The sequence below is a fragment of the Vipera ursinii genome, assembly GCF_947247035.1.
Source record: "Vipera ursinii genome assembly, chromosome: 3".
NCBI lineage: Eukaryota > Metazoa > Chordata > Lepidosauria > Squamata > Viperidae > Vipera > Vipera ursinii.
Window position 1 is genome coordinate 10039098 of NC_139516.1, and position 16757 is coordinate 10055854.

At 42.7% G+C, this 16757-nt stretch overlaps 1 protein-coding gene across 2 annotated transcripts in view; it reads right to left on the reverse strand.

Moving 5' to 3' along the window:
* Positions 1 to 16757, reverse strand: part of LSM14B (LSM family member 14B) — a 28378-nt gene that overhangs the window by 10560 nt on the left and 1061 nt on the right. For both annotated transcript variants that reach the window (XM_083360929.1, XM_083360928.1), the window contains exons 2-4: positions 4719 to 4882; positions 2646 to 2781; positions 805 to 921 (exon numbers count right to left, since the gene is read on the reverse strand). In XM_083360929.1, coding sequence (XP_083217055.1) covers positions 805 to 921; positions 2646 to 2781; positions 4719 to 4882 — 417 coding nt within the window. The remainder of the gene's footprint in view (positions 1 to 804; positions 922 to 2645; positions 2782 to 4718; positions 4883 to 16757) is intronic.

Genomic DNA, 16757 nt, shown 5'->3' on the forward strand with positions numbered 1-16757 from the left:
CTGAAGAAAACAAGAATCGACTGTCTGATGGAAAATCTTACTGTAGAAATGTTCAGTACTGAACAAAGAGGTTGCTACTTGTCCTCTGCGTCCCAACTATTACCTACCTGTTGCTGAGCCCTGGCCTCGCACGCTTGCCACAGAATTCGAGCAAGAGGAAAGTCCGGGCCCATCAACTAGTCAGGATGCCAAATTCTCCAGGCCGTAATTTGTCTGGCCAAACCGTTTTACCAAATGTTAAGCCACTGCGTTCCAACGCCAGCCAGGAATTCACAACACGTGCCCATGTACAATGAATTGCTTTCTGGATGTCCTATCACCTGACAATACACTAAACATTGTAGGGAATAATTTCTCCCAGCTTTAATTTTTATTCTTCCCCCTCTCCCCCCCCCCACTTCTCTTAGTTGCACAGACAAGACTTTTTTTTTCAAAGTAGAAGGCTTCCAAATCTGCCACAGCTCGTTCTCCGTGTGTTTACGTTCCCAAATTTCTCTGGCTCTGCCCTACACTCTCCCTTCTGTCTGGTTTTTCACCTCAGAACGTGAAAATGAGTGGCTAAGAAAGGCGAGTTCCTGTTCGGTCTATCCGTCTGATACCTGAAGTGGAAGCAAGTGCACCAAAAGGCTTTCAGAAACAATTACTGCAGTAATTCTTGCACACGTTACTCTGTTTGGGAAGAAGAAAGGGGTTGTTTTTTTTTTAAAAAATAAAAATAAAAAAACAAAACAAAACAAAAACAAAGCTTTTGCGAACACCGTGCAATAATTCTTCTAAAACTCGGAATCCTCAAGCTGCTGTTACCCTTAGAAGACAACAGATGTGGCTCTGATGACATGTCAGGCTCTGAAACTGGCTGTGGAGATGAAGAAGTGCTAGGACTGGAAGCAGCGGCTGACGCTGGAGGGCTTACCAGCTTCTCTAGAAAGACAAGACAAGGGAGGAGAAGAAAAAAAAGCAGAGGAGGAGAATGGTGAGACACAGGGCAGTACTGACATCCAGGTGACTTGAGGAGAGAAGGTTTAAGCAGCTAACATATTGGAGTCATGGCCAGGGGGGCATTTGCCCAGGTTCGCCTGGTGCGCCAGTTGCGCCCCTATCTGGACCGAGATGCTTTACGTACGGTCAGTCATGCGCTCGTTACCTCCCGTGTTGATTGCTGCAATGCTCTCTACATGGAGCTGCCCCTGAAGACCACCCGGAGACTTCAGCTGGTGCAGAATGCGGCTGCGCGGGTTGTGATGGGAGCATCCCAATACTCCCATATTACACCCCTCCTGAGTGAGCTGCATTGGTTACCGGTTGCTCTCTGGGTGAGATTTAAGGTGCTGATTCTTACCTTTAAAGCCCTACATAGCCTAGGCCCGGGATACCTGCAGGACCGTCCACTGCCAGGAACGACTTCCCGTCGCCCTGTGCGCTCACACAGAGAGGGCCTCCTCAGGGTGCTGTCGGCCAATGTTGGCTGGCAACCCCCAGGGGGAGGGCCTTCTCTGTGGGGGCACCTGCCCTGTGGAATCAGCTTCCCTTGGAGCTCTGGATGACCCCAGACCTCCGGTCCTTTCGTCGTGACCTTAAGACATTTCTTTTCCAACAGGCCGACCTGAACTGATGATAATGGGGTTTTTAATCTGGTTTTAAGGTTTTATTAATTGGGGCTATAGATATAGTTTAATTTTAATTTTAATATTTGTATTCTCTTGTATTCTATTGTTGTTAGCCGCCCTGAGTCCTTTGGGAGATAGGGCAGCATATAAGTCCCAATAAATAAATAAATAAATATTCTTTAAAAAAAAAAGTTCTGAAACTCGGAAGAATTTGACCAGGGAACGAGACGGGTCCTGGTTAAGTTGCCCACCGTCAGATGTACGTTGCACGTCACATGCTCACTTTATGCAGAAATACTTTAATAAAGTGACAGAAATGAAGAAATGGGCAAAAAACCCAACGTTTTGTAATTTAACAGCGAGCACTTTATTTTTCCTGAACGACGGTGAAAACGCGAGTAAATTTTCACACCGCTCAGAACTGTACATAAAGAGAAAATTCCTGTTTCCAAAAGTATGTTAAGTGTCCGTGTAGAAAACAGAGTCCAACAATTCATTTACCCCCTACGAAAAACCTAAAAGAGTAACTGCTCAGATGGACTGAAAAGAGGAAGGAATCCTAGGGTTAGGGTTCAAACTGATATTCATTACTTTGTGCATTTTTAGTAGCCTGTCTAAAAGTGGATTAGTTGAACAAGCTTCACTTAATAACCTTGTTTGAAAACCAGTAAGCAGTTAGGTTTTTCATAAAGCAACAAGCGTAACTTTTGGAGACGCTGCTGTTTGCTAGGCTATGCTCTTTCCACAACCTAGAAATGGCCCAAGTTCAATGCACCTTTAGTCTAATTCTCACTCTACGCACCAGAGTCTGTGCTACGGTGGGATGTCTTCAGATGGGAGAGTTGCAGAATGAAATGTTTTCCTGCAATGCTTTGAAATAAATTATTATTATTATTTTAAAAAATAACACTGTCCCCTTATTCATCAACCTGTATTTCTCCCTCAGAAGACCATTCTCTGAGGATATGTAGTCCACCATTAAATGGTGCAGCCCAGAGACCGATCATCTCCATGACAGGCAGATCTTTGTTTACTCACCTAAACCAAGAGATGCTGCATACTGCTGGCCAATCAAAGAATTGGCGGCAAGCTGATTGTAGGACGACATCCCTCTGAAAGGACTGTAAGGCACATGAGGTTGAAAAGAGGATGCAGACGCAGAGCTGAGAGACGACTGCAAAAAGTGAACGTTAAACAATTATGCTCCCCTGAGCAAAACGAAGAAAACAATATGGATGACGGCACAAACACTGTCATTAAATCTACGGTTTTTTTAAAAAAAGAAAACATGCAAAGATTAACACATATTATGCCCTAAAGAAGACAAAAGTGGTTTGGCTGCTGAATATGCTGAATGTCAAGCTGGCAGGCAATTTTAATATCTGGTGGATAACATAAATCTCTTGATGTTGTGAAAAGAACAGTATTGCAAGGGGGAAAAAAGGGAAATCCTTGTAACCATCAATTTACAAATCAAGTGAGGAAAGAGTCATTCAGCTGTAGAATAGGATCAATTCTCCACATGAAGCTGAAGATGAAAATCAAACTACTCTAACTTGAATTATGTATTATCATCTTAATAAAGAGTGGTGAAGACACCAGGGTAGGAACTGGGAGACCACGAATTCTGGAAGTTGAAGTCCACGAGTCATAAAAGAGCCAAGGTTGCCTACCCCTGGTCTAGGACCAGTACTGCCGTTAAGATCAGGTGGATTTCACCTTAACTCCCATTTCACTATGAATGTTTGCAAACGAATACATCCTAAAACATGGCTAACAATATTTAAACTAAAAGTGAAACATCTCACGGTTGACTGCATTCACAAAACATACTTAATGTGGGCACCGATTCAATACACTAAACTGTTAACCAAATGGATTAGGTGTCACAACAGATTAAACCACACAAAAGAAACCAAGATGAGCAATAACTAGGGGTAGCATTCTTACGGAAATGCAGTTTGCTACATTTTAAGCTGACCTCATAAGCACTGTAGGTAAATAGTCATTATATTTTGGATTTAAATAGCCACTGCAGTTTGTTAACTATGGCTGGTTTATCACGGTGTGTAAACCAAGTCCTGTCTGAAATTAATAACATAGTGGCAAACAATAGCAACTTAGTCAAATAGTACACAAAACATTTGAAAAACCTTAAAACGCAGCAAGTATTTGTTTCTTATTTTCATTTATGCTCCTGAAACAAGTAAACTCCAATATACTGTGCATCTGCATTCAAACCTGAATGTTCAGATTGTTTTGAAATGGCTAATATTGTTCTTGCATAACTAAGACTAGGAATCTAACCAAACCAATCTGCAGAAATCGCCGTGTTGAAATATGTCAGGTTTTCTAAGCAATATCTTGACCAAGGGTGATTTTTCAAATGAGTTCGGAAATACCAGCCAAAGACTGACATTAGCCAATTATAGGGAACAACTGATTTCCACGTTACAAATGATTCACTAACCTGTTCTAGTCAGGCCACCTACAATATTTCTCCATTAGGATCTGTCGGAGTTGTAAATTCATTGGGAGAGGACTGCATTTATACCGTCACAACGGAGGACATCCTTGGTGGAAATATGTGAGATAATCAGCCTTCCATCCTTCTGAGGTCAGTAAAATGAGGACCCAGTTTGTTGGGGGCAATATGCCAACTCTGTAAACTACTTAGAGAGGGCTATGAAGCACTGTGGAATGATATATATGTAAGTCTGGTACTATCGCTATAATCTTCCTAACCACACTCTATAGAGTTTTGGAATAACAACTAGTTTCACTTCTGTTATCCCTGTGCCAGAGCAGATAAGCAGGTTTTAATAAGATTGCTAATATGCTACTGTGGTTAAGCTGTTTGTATTCATGTTTTCATTCTCTACTTCACTTGCAATTTTATTGTTCTTCTCCGTGAGCACTACATTTAACAGAAAGATATGATACCAATTTAATCTTAGACAACATTGCAAGCAACACTATAGTCAATCTTACCGAATTAGAATTTATCAGTAGGCCCAGTTGAATTTATACGCCTACTAATGGTTGTTTTTTTTTTACTGTTCCGACATTTTGACAAAGAAACTTTTATACATTCCAGGTGGAATTACTTACTTGGACAATAGCAGGATCTTGGGGCAGATTATGCTGTGCTTTTGGAGGCTCACATACAGTGATGTCTTTAATGTCACTCCCTCGGAATATGATATATTCATAAACTTCCTCCCTCGGAGGAGCAGGACGATCCGTGGGACGATCTTCTGTTCCAAATGAGCGCACTTTGAAGAAAGACTCAAGCATTAGTATTTGAGCTCGCCAGTTTTTCCCCCACACCATCCTTATATCAACGTCTCTTTTGGCCACATGTTTTGAGCTATGCTATCACTTTTCAAAATGCGAGTTTAGTATTGATAGGAGAAAATATCTGTAGCTCAGGGTAGAACTGAGGGGGTCCCTTGGCGCTCTCTGAGCTTGGGTTGTTTTCTTGCAGATGCTTCATCACCAAATTAGGTAAGGTCATCAGCGCAAGTTAGTATTTGTTAAGAACTTATATGGACCTGGCTACCAAGTGGTCGTTCTTAGCACTTGTTGACCAATATTAAAGGCTGCCTCTTGCCTCCCCCTCTCCGTCACACTATATTGTTGCTTTGGAACTGAGATAACACCTGCGCAGGAAAATTTATCAACTGACAATTTCCAAATTTTTTCTAATCCAAACAGTAATGGAAAAAACTTATTTCTCTTCCATGCGTCCTCCCCCATCCAGGAGGTGGGGCAAATTGTGGCCGAGTGACAGGGTATCCCGTTTAATGTTCCCTCCAAGAATCTTATCCAACACTTCTGCTGATAGAATGCGATCTATTTTTAAGCCATATTTTGAGAGTACAGATTACATGACTAAAGGTAGTCCTTGACTTACGATCACAATTGAACCCAACCTTTCTGTTGCTAAGTGAGACGTCTGTTAAGTGAATTTTGCCTTTCTTGCTACACTTATTAAGAGAAACACTGCAATTGTTATGTTAATAATACGGTTGTTAAGTGCATCTAGCTTCCCCATTGACTTTGCTTCTCAGAAGGTCGTAAGAGGTGATCCTATGACCCCGGGACACTGCAACCATCATAAATAAGAGGCAGTTTGATCATGTAATCGTGGAGAATGCTACAACAGTGGTGTAAAAAATGGTCATAAATCACTTTTTTCAGGGCTACTGTAACTTCAAACAGCCATTAAATCGTTATAAACCAAGGACTACCTGTACAATTATGATCTTACACTAAACATGTCTAGCAGTGCACTAAGAATCTGTAATAATAGCAACTTGGGATTACATTTTACACTGTCACTCACAGAGATATCTTCCCCTCACTATTGTTATTAGAACAACATATGAGATGTTATCATATTCATTTCCTGTTATGAGTTATCAATTTGGCCACTGTGGGAAAAGAAAGTTGAATTAGATAGGCATTCTAAAGCCAAGATCTATCCGATATGTTTTCAGCATTAGGCAGAGACCTTTCATTTTCCAAAGGCTTTACATGATTTTTTTTTCTTCCTGAACAATAAATATTTCATTTATATGGTTATCTTTAAAAACCTGAATTGGCTAGAAATACTTATTAAAAAAATACTACATAACTGTATAAATTAAAGATACAAAAATACTGTTTTAATGCTGTTTTGTACGAGTGGTCCAGAAATTAAAACATATCAAGTTTCACTCATGTTTCAAATAAGTAGATTACTCAAAATTATACTTGAATGTTTTGTTTTTCACTAACATTGCTCACTTGCAGGAACGAAACCATATAATTTGGGGCTGAAGAAAGAAGTAAACCAAATACTGAAGTAATTCATCCCTCAGTTTTCTTTAAATCATGCCTATCCAACCCTTGCAGAATGGAGCAATTAGCAAGGAAGTTTGACACGGAGAGAAAAGCAAAATGTTTATTCAACATAAAAATAAAAAAGCCTGGTATTTTTTTAAGACAGTAATTCTCAATCCCAAAACTTGTTTACAATGGGGGTGGAAGGAGAAACACGACATTTGGACAGGAAGATCAAGGAGTTGTTCCACACACACACACACACACACACACACACACACACACACACACACACAAGCATGGCCTAATAATAGGATTCACTTTTTCGAGAACCAAAATGGCACGGGCATTAGGCTGAACTGAATCAAATCAGCAGCACTTCATTCACACAGCAGCAGATTCCTTTGTTTTCACACTACAGCTGACAAGCTTCCACATTCATCCATATCTGTTGCTGCCAGATTAAAGCTAGAGGTCTGGTTATGTGTTCAAGATACGCCTCTGAACCAGTTAACGCCCTGTACGACTCTTCAAACGCAGCCAGTGTGTTAAAAGCTTTGCCTCTTTTATTTCCTTCCTAAACGGATTCATAGCCCGCCCGGGTTGTTAAGACAACGAAGCCTGGAATTTTGGTCATAAATTGTTGTGATCGTTTAGCACAGGGGTCTTCAAACTTGGCCCTTTGGTGACTTGTGGACTTCAACTCCCAGAATTCCTCAGCCAGGCACGCCTGGCTGAGGAATTCTGGGCGTTGAAGTCCACAATTCATCAAAGGGCCAAGTTTGAAGACCCCTGGTTTAGCGAGACACGTATGGGACAGCCTCCCTTAACAACTGCAGCTCCAATTCTCCCCAGATGTGGTTGTTAAAATGATTGCGCAGGGGTGTGCCTCAGGGTGGAGGAAGCCTTGGGAGGGAGGCCTGGCACAGAGAAACCTGTTATGGCTTGAAAGACCTCACCCAGCTAAGCCCGCTAGCATGTGGGCCTCCTACACCCCCTCCCCAACTGCCTAGAGGCCTGGGCCTTCTTCCTGCCCCACCATGCCTGGGTCCCTCCTGCTGCCGCTGACAGCCATGCCCAGCTGATGTGAGGCTCAGATAGAAAGTAGGGAAGGCAATCTTCCTCGGGGCTAGAGAGGCAAATCTTTCTCAAGGATGACCAGGAACAGAAAGTTGGCCAGCAAAATGATGAGGCGGGGTGAGATGGGACAGGGAGAAGGCCCAGGCCTCTTGGGACTAGTGGGGGGAGGGAAGAGACTTGCATGCCAGTGGCCCTAGATCAGGGGTCTTAAAATGTGGCCCTTTCAATGACTTGTGGACTTCAACTCCCAGAATTCCTCAGCCAGCGTGCCTGGCTGAGGAATTCTGGCAGTTGAAGTCCACAAGTCATAAAAGGGCCACTTCTGAAGAAGTCTGCTCTAGATGGCTGATGCCTTCCAGCCCACAACGGGGAGAAGTTGCAGAGGTCCCAAAGTTGTAAGAGCATACAAACGCCGTCATTTTGATCACGTGATGCGGGGCAGTGCAACATTTGGAATTTTGGGCAGGGGCCATAAGTCCCTCTGTCCAGCCTGAATAGTCACTGAATGAACAATTTTAATTCTAAGTCCAGGACACGTTATTGCTTTCATAGCGTGCTATTATTGCCTCTTCTATTAGGAAGAATGGCATCATGGCTATTACATCTTTACTTGTTGAAGGCAGGTAAAAACAAATTTATCACATCCAGGACAGATCAACAAAAACATTAGCAACAGAATCTCTCCATCAGAGCAAAGTTATGATACTTTCCCATAGGGCCCTGCGCACAAGTCTGTGGTACTCAACTGAGCACAACTCAGTCCAATGATTTCACCTGACAAATAATAGTTTTCCTCCGTTTTAAAGGATTCAATCCTTCAAGTTAATGAAATCCTGAAGCAGATATCACTTTCTTTTCAGGATTCTGCAGAAGCCTGAAAATGACAATCTGCTTTAATAAATTTGACTGTAGCCTTCATTCATTCCTTTTTAAAATTTATATGATGTGCAGCTAATAGTAAAAACACAATTCATATAACAAAAAGCCCACAGAAAATTCAGAGCAGCCAGAAGAAAATTACAAAAACACCAGGTACCACAACAGGAAATAGGCACCACTACACATTCAGAACCCCAGGCTATTGCACAGAACCAACTCTTCAAGGTCTTGCAGGAAATCAGCAGGGCTGGGGCCAATTTTAATCGCTGGAGGGATTAAAGCCCCACTGCAAAAGGGGCTCCCCTCTTGGATCCCAGCTGACACTACTTAAGAGGGGACCCACAGCATGGCCTACTGCTGGACAGGATCGGACAGACAGAAAGAAACCAGGGAGAGATGGTCCCATAAATAATCCATCCCAATAGCAACAGTACTTAAGACTTTTAAACTGCTTCATTGTGCTTTACAGCACTAAGTCAGGGGTCTTGAAACTTGGCCCTTTGATGACTCGTGGACTTCAACTCCCAGAATTCCTCAGCCAGGCAAGCTGGCTGAGGAATTCTGGGAGTTGAAGTCCACGAGTCATCAAAGGGCCAAGTTTCAAGACCCTTGCTCTAAGTCAGAAAAGGTCAAACAAAAGGCCTGGGGGCCAGATCCGGCCCGTGAAGTGGTTTCATGTGGCCCGTGAAGCCATCCTGGAAACAGTGAGGGAACGGCCCCCACTGCCTTGGCCCTGGCCCAGAGACCCTCCTCTTGCCAGAGACCCTCAGATCTGTCCCACTCCTGCCCAGGCCCCCATAGGCACCCTTGATGCGAACGATGTAAAGCTGGCCATGCCCACCCAGTAGGCCATACGCACTCTAGCCACGCCCACCCAGGAGGCCACACCTACCCAGCCCCTGAGGGCAACCACAATGCTGATGCGGCCCTTGATGAAATTTGAGTTCGACACCCATGCTCTAAGTGGTTTACAGAGGCAACATCTTGCCCCCACAATCTGGGTCTTCATTTTACCGACCTCAGAAAGGTAGAAAGCTGAGTCAAATCGATCTGCTGGCAGTAGGCAGAGTTAGCCTGCAATACTGCACTCTAAAAACTGCACCGCCAAGGCAAGCCCAAGTCACGGAAGCCTTTAAAGGTGACTACCTTCATCTTCAATTGCACCCATAAGCACACCAGTAGCCAATGCAGTTTGCAGAGCAGCAATGTTACATTTGCCAAATAAGCACTTTTGATTTTGGTGCACATTCTGCACCAGAGGAAGCCCTATATAGAGTTTATTATAGTCATCCAATTGGGAGGTCCCTTAGGACATGAGTGACTGAGCAGAGAATCCGGGTCAAGGAAGGGGTGCAACTGACACACAAATGAAAATTGTGCAAAGATCTCCTAAGCTTGGCTGCCTCTTGCTCCTCCTCTCTCAGGAGCTGTGTGTCCAAAAGAACCCCCCGATTACACACTGGTTCTGAAGCAGTGGCAAGACCATTCAGAACCAAAGTGGAAGGTCCAAAGGGACCCAAACCCCAAAGTCACTCAGTCTTATATTTTTGCATGAGATCTAAACTGTATTATCCAAACCTTTATTTAAAAATGCATGACTTTCCCCCCCCTCCGGCTTTGATGAAAATACGGAATCAGAGTCTCCTCTTCTCGAAATAAAGATTCATTTCAAACTTAGTTTAGAACACAAAATTTAGAGGGACCAATCCTGCTGCTTGAAGGATCCACTTTTAAAGTTCCTTCAGGATCAAAAGGTATGCTGTTAAAACAATCGAGGTTAAATGAGGATTTGCAAACAGAATTCAGCATTCTTCAGCGACTACACAGTATTTTACTTTAACACATGTCTTTCCATGGGGAGGAAGAGCTACAGACTTGAATCAATTTCTTAGCTCCTGTTAAGATGGGGGGGGATCCCAGTGGCACAGACACTGTTTGGCCACTAGAGGGCTTTGCAGCATTCAGCACTAAATCTGCTTCTATTTCCCCCCAAATAGGTAGACTTAACAATCCTAGAGAACTCTTGTTTAGCAAAGAGGTGATTCTGGAAATCTTTGAAGTGGTGCTAATCTAGCACACCCAGAAGACCTAATAGGTTAATTTTTAAAGACAGCTGAGCAGCCTGTTCCTGCCATTTCAAAAGGATTTTATGCACTCTTCTGTTACCACATTGCATTTCTCAGTCCACGTAATCCTCGACCTACAACTATTCACTTAGTGACTGTTCAAAGTTACAAAGACACTGGAAAAAGTAACATACAAGCATTGCAGCATCCCCCACAGTAATCAAAATTGGGGCAATGAGCATTTATGATGGTTACAGCAGCCTGGAGTCATGTCCTTGCCATTTGAAACCCAGCCAGTTTCTGACAAGCAAAGTTAATGGAGAGTGTCAGATTAGCTTACTGACCACGTGATTCAACTAAAACTGTGTTTGTGTGTGGGGGGGGAGGAAGTGGTAAAATCAGCTGGAACTCACTTAGCAACGGAAAACGTGGTCCCAACTGTGGTTGTACATTGAGGGCTACCTCTATCTGGATTTGCTTCTTCTTTTACATATCTATGTTTTTGCTTCTCACAACATTATAAATTTTTACAAAAGATTAATGGAAAGGGCCTGCCTTTTCTTCTCCGTTTTGGGTCTCAAGAACTTGTTTTTAACTAAGGAGAAGAACTGTTCATTCTTTGGTTAAAGAATTTTTTTTTCTTTTCACCTTTTTGTAACAGAATCAACAACAGCTTCACCGGGAGAAGATTCTTTTAACAGTATACAAAATGCCTCTGTACCTGGAATGGATTCTAAGGCACATTTTTCCCCTCTTTTATTTTTAGCTTGTTTTTATAGCGCTTCATTTTGAGAATATTTAGTGTTCAAATATTATAAGACCGCATGAAGGATGCCAAATATCCTATATCTGTGGTGGTGAACCTATGGCATGCGTGCCACAGGTGGCACGCAGAGCCCTCCCTGTGGGCACGCGCACCGTCGCCCCAGTCCTAGGCCTTCAGATGGGTTTTATAAAACCTTTTCACTTTAGGCCTCCACCGTGTGCAAAAAAAAAAAGGTTCAATCAATCAATTTCAACTTCTTGCGGGAAAAATAAAGATCTCACAAAGTTGGAATTGATTGACTGAATTTTTTAGTCCCACCCAGTGTGCCATTACCACCGCAGCCATGCCCACCCAATGGGCCACGCCCACCCAGCAATACATAAGTGGGTTTTGGGTTGCAGTTTGGGCACTCGGTCTCTAAAAGGTTCGCCATCACTGTCCTATATAGTTCAAAAAGTCCCTTTTTCCCCTTGCACGATCCACAGGAAGCAGGGAGTAATTAGCAAATTTCAGCCACTTCCCAAAGGGATTTGACTTTTTGCATTACTGGAAGCTGATGCCTATGACAGAAACAATGCTGTAAAAGCTTTGCCTAGTTTTAGCCTTGCCAAAACTTCAGTTAAAATGAGCTTTGCCTCAAATTGACCTAGGTTCTCTCTAGAAGCTGGTAATTCCTTCTATATAAAAGCTCAGTGCTAATCATCCCAATACTTCTCAAACTTGACAGCTTTAAGATGTGTGGAGTTCATTTCCCAGAATTCACCAGCCAGAAATCCACATGTCTAAAGGTTGCCAAGGTTGAGAAACATTGGATCATTCTGAAAAGACCTGTGCCTATACTCTTGTAGGGCAGAGGATTGATAATATTGATTCATAATATGATAGGGATGGCTGAATTCTGGCATGAGTTACTGTCTACATTGGTTCTAAAGGATGCCTGACTTCTCCATGGTTCCTGTCTCTATTTTAATCCAGTTGCCATCTTATCTGAATATGGAGTAAGCCCTCTTTCTTTAATCAATCCAGCGTGCCAAACCAGCTGCCAGCAATTGGTGGACCTTGGCAAACATGCAATTACGGTAGTATCTCCAGTCTCAGAGATACAGCATTCCTGGTTTATTTAAAAACTTGGTACTCTAGTCTAGATGACTATTCAAGTTCATCTCTATAGACAGGCAGCTTCTGGCCACAATCAGGGGTCCCCAACCGTGGCAACTTTAAGACTTGTGGACTTCCAAGTCTGGGTTGGCTGGGGAATTCTGGGAGTTGAAGTCCACAAGTCTTAAAGTTGGCCAAGGTTGAGGACCCCTGGTCTAAATGATTTCACTATTCTGAAATCACAAGTTCCAACAGGCTAGCAAAAATGCTAACAACTCTTTCCCCTACAAGGCTCCTGGAATTTAGGCTGCTAATTCTGAAACTCTAATTAAGGATTAAAAGTCCTAAGCAATTCCGTCCATTCTTTTCTGATGGTATTTTAAATGGTGCCATCTCACAGACATTAATAACTCCAAGAATCTGGGTTAAATCAATGCAGCCAGCCATTAGATAATTTTGCCACAACTTTTGAGAGCTAAGAAAATTATGACAGCCCCTCACAACTTAGGGCAGGGGTACCCAATCCCGAGGCCACAGACTGATATCGGTCCATAGCCTGCTAGGAACCAAGCCGTGCAAGCAGCAGGCGAGTGAGTGAAGCTCACGTTGCATGCGAAACCACCACCCCTCCCAGTCCGTGGAAAAAGTGTCATCCACAAAACCGGTCCCTGGTGCCAGAACAGTTTGGGGACCGCTGATTTAGAGGACTCGTTTCTTCTGCAATAGCTTGTGCTTGATTGGGCAACCACCTAAAAGTTTCTCAACTTTCTCCCTGATTACATAACATTATTAGTATTGTGTTCTGTCAACCTGTCCACAACTGGAGCAACGATCTAACTAAGCCAGGCTGCATGTAGGTGTAACTGGTTAAAGTGCTGGTGTAGAAACCAGGAGACTATGACTTCTAGTCCTGCTTTAGGTTGGATGACTTTGAGGCATTCACACTCTCTCAGCCCAACTCACCTTGTTATGAGGAAAATAGGAAGAGAAAGGAATATGTTGCCATCTGGAGTTACATTAACAAACAGACAAAAAACAGGCAACAGCATCCACAGATAATCCTTGGTCTGTCTCTGCAGAAAAAGCTAATTCAAAATCCTTGGTGCTTTCTAAGCATTTAGTCTATGCCAAGGGGTCTTCAAACTTGGCAACTTTAAGACTTGTGGACTTCAACTCCCAGAATTCCTCAGCCAGCCAGGTTGCCAAGTTTGAAGACCATTTATGGCCATTCCACAAAGGCCATATTTCTTGAGCAGTATGTTCTTACGTGTGGACTCATTTTAATGCAATATTTGAAAATGCTTCCTTCGCTGGAGGCCATGGTGTTTTAGTTCTGAATTTTTTATAGACACACACTTTTTCAAAGGCCCTTTTTCCATTTGAATTTTCCCCCCTCTAACATAAATGATGGGGGGATATTTTTACGGATGCTTCTGAACCAAGTGTGGTCACCTCAGCTTTTCCTCACTGGAACAAAAGAAAACTAATATTACTACACAAAAAATGCTTCACAACTTCAGGTAACTCTACCGGAACAGCAAAGCTACCAAGTGTAAGGCTTCACAACTCTGGGTATTTTTTTCTAGTGGCAAAATGACAAATATTCTAGAATCCTATAAATATCCCCACTATACATCACAGCTAAAAATTGGTTCTCCACACCTTTCTCCCAACATTACACCCTGTAGTTAACCAATAAAGCCAGAGCTGCTAAAAAATCAAACGCTCTTGAGTTAAAAGAAAATCTGCTTCTGTGTATAATCTGAACTTTTCCAAAAGAACTTTTGGAAATCAAAAAGAGAAATGAAGCACTGTTCCTTAGGCATCTTATATTTTTCTTCCAGAATGTGCCACTAAGAAACTGAACGGCCAAAAGGAGCGGCGAATTAAGGTCAGAGAAGAAAGTTTAGGATAGCCACACGTTACTCAGATTCAACATTAATCAAGCATAATCCATATCTTTCCCCGATGAGTATTACTCAGTAAAGTTTAAAGCTGATTTGAAAACAATCAAAGGACAGGAAAGACGACACCCATTCTCTGAAGGACCTTAACTAAAGAATATTCTCAAAAGTTTTGGTTGACTTTTCACAGACTTTAGACCTAAAAAAACATTCTAGAAAACTTAGCATTACAGTTCTAGAAGTCCACACTATTAACAAAGCAATTCCCATTCCCCCCAAAATGACTAGATAGATCACGCACATCAAAGACAGAACAAATTGATCCAGTGTTTTCAACATGACTACGCGCTCTGCTCACATGTACACAAGTACGCATTAATTGGTACCTGTGTGTGCTCATATTCTTCACAAATCTTTAGTAAATGAAATAAACTTCAGGAGCACAGTTTAAATTTTAAGTCACCTTCTTATTCTAAGCCACAAAATAATAAAACTGGCTCAAAATGGATAGGCCAACACTATAAAGCGTTGGACCCCCTTAGCCTGCCTCTCCTAGAATGGGACTTCAGCGCTATATTGTGCCTTTGTACAGCAATCTTGGAGAAGTGTCCTTTCAACTCTAGCTTTGTTTACTTCACCAGGCAATAATGTTGCGGAAAAGTGGAAATTTAATAGGAATCTTCTTACCAAGTCTTCCATTAAATCATCGTTCAAAGCTTTTTCACGGTTCTCTTGAGTGAGAGGTGGAGGGAGCTGAATAAAACCGAATATTCATTGGTGTTTAACTAACTTCATGAGGCTCATAAACAGCAAATGAATAAATGGCCAACTACTACTTTTGGGAGAGTGCAGTTATGCTGTTAAGAATGGAACAAGGGCTGGCAACAGACACAGACTACCTCATTTTCCAGAATAAAATGCATTTTCTATATTCCTAAAATAAATGAAAAACATTTTAGCAGGACGACATTCTTGCACAAAGCACATCTTGACTCTCTGGTTTCCATTAATGTCATTTTCACCCTTTCCGAGTACCCTTTTTTTTTTAAGAGTCAGGATGGGGAAATTATTTCTATTTAATCCCCAATATTACATAGTGATTCTTTAGAAAAATATTGTGTAATAAATTTCCACATGAATTGTAAGCTCTGAATGACTTCTCTCCCCTTGGATGTAAACTTACCTTCTATTACAAAATATGTCTTTCCTCCCAAAACATTTTAACCAAGCAGTATCTGCTATACTGTATTTTGCTTTTATAAACATCCAGTCCATACAACACTGTGTCTACACGTAATGCTTTTCAGGGACATTGTTTCAACTCTTAAACTACCCAACTCTTAAACTGCCCAAGGTAAGCAGCATTAGAGCTATTCAGTATGGAACATCCATACTTTTTTTCTTTTGGAAATAGAAACTTTCTAAAACCTTCTAAACCAGGGGTCTTCAAACTTGGCCCTTTTATGACTTGTGGACTTCAACTCCCAGAATTCCTCAGCCAGCTTTGCTGGCTGAGGAATTCTGGGAGTTGAAGTCCACAAGTCATAAAAGGGCCAAGTTTGAAGACCCCTGTTCTAAACATAAACATAAGAATGGAAAATTTGCCAACACAAGTGCTTTTACTGAAATCAAACAATGTGAGGATCCCGCACGCCCACGAGACTTGGAAATGGTGAAGTTAAAAGAACTGCTGGCACAACTTGCTTGCCCCACTGTTCACAAAACTACACAGCTTAACAAAGCAACACACCTGGCTAATACTTGCATGGCAGACTGAATCCTAAACCATTCAGAACCAGAGCCGGTACCCAAGGCTAAAACGTGACCGGCCCTTGAAGTCACCAGCAGCTTTTTACTACACCGCTACTTTGCTTTGTTGTTGTTGTTGTTAGTTGTGAAGTCATGTCCCATCGTGACCCTATGGACAATGTTCCTCCAGGCCTTCCTGTCCTCTACCATCTTCTGGAGTCACTTTGCTTTACAAAACCCCAAACAATCCCATTTGCTCAGCGGATTGCAGCCATTCCTCCTCCTCCGCTCCTCAGAACCCCAGCAGGGTATAAAAAACCAAGGCTGAGCCCCATCTTCCAGACTAGCTCCTCCAAAGGAAACGGGTTTGAAACCGGGGTTCAAGAAGCAGGTTGCAGCGGGGTGGCAGTGATGGACTTTTCCATATCCCCCGCCCCTCTCCTCCTCCCAAAAAATCACCCTAAGGAGGAGGCCAACGTTTTTGTACCTGACAGCCCCTCTCTTCTCTCTCTCTCTCTCCTCCCCCCACCCCGAAATTCAAACTCCCTTCTCCCTTTTACCAGCACCGAGGTGCAAAGGGTCTCGTGTACTCCTCCAGCTTTGCAAGGCCTAAAAAGGGAGCCCTACGAGAAAGCGAAGGGTCCCTCGCCGTCTCTCTCTCCCCACTCCACACACACACACACACACACCACACACACCGACACCCCAACCCCGGCTCTCGTCCCTCCCCTCCCCTCCCCGGACCTTCACCTCCTTTGCAAAGCGCTGCCCCCCTCCTCCC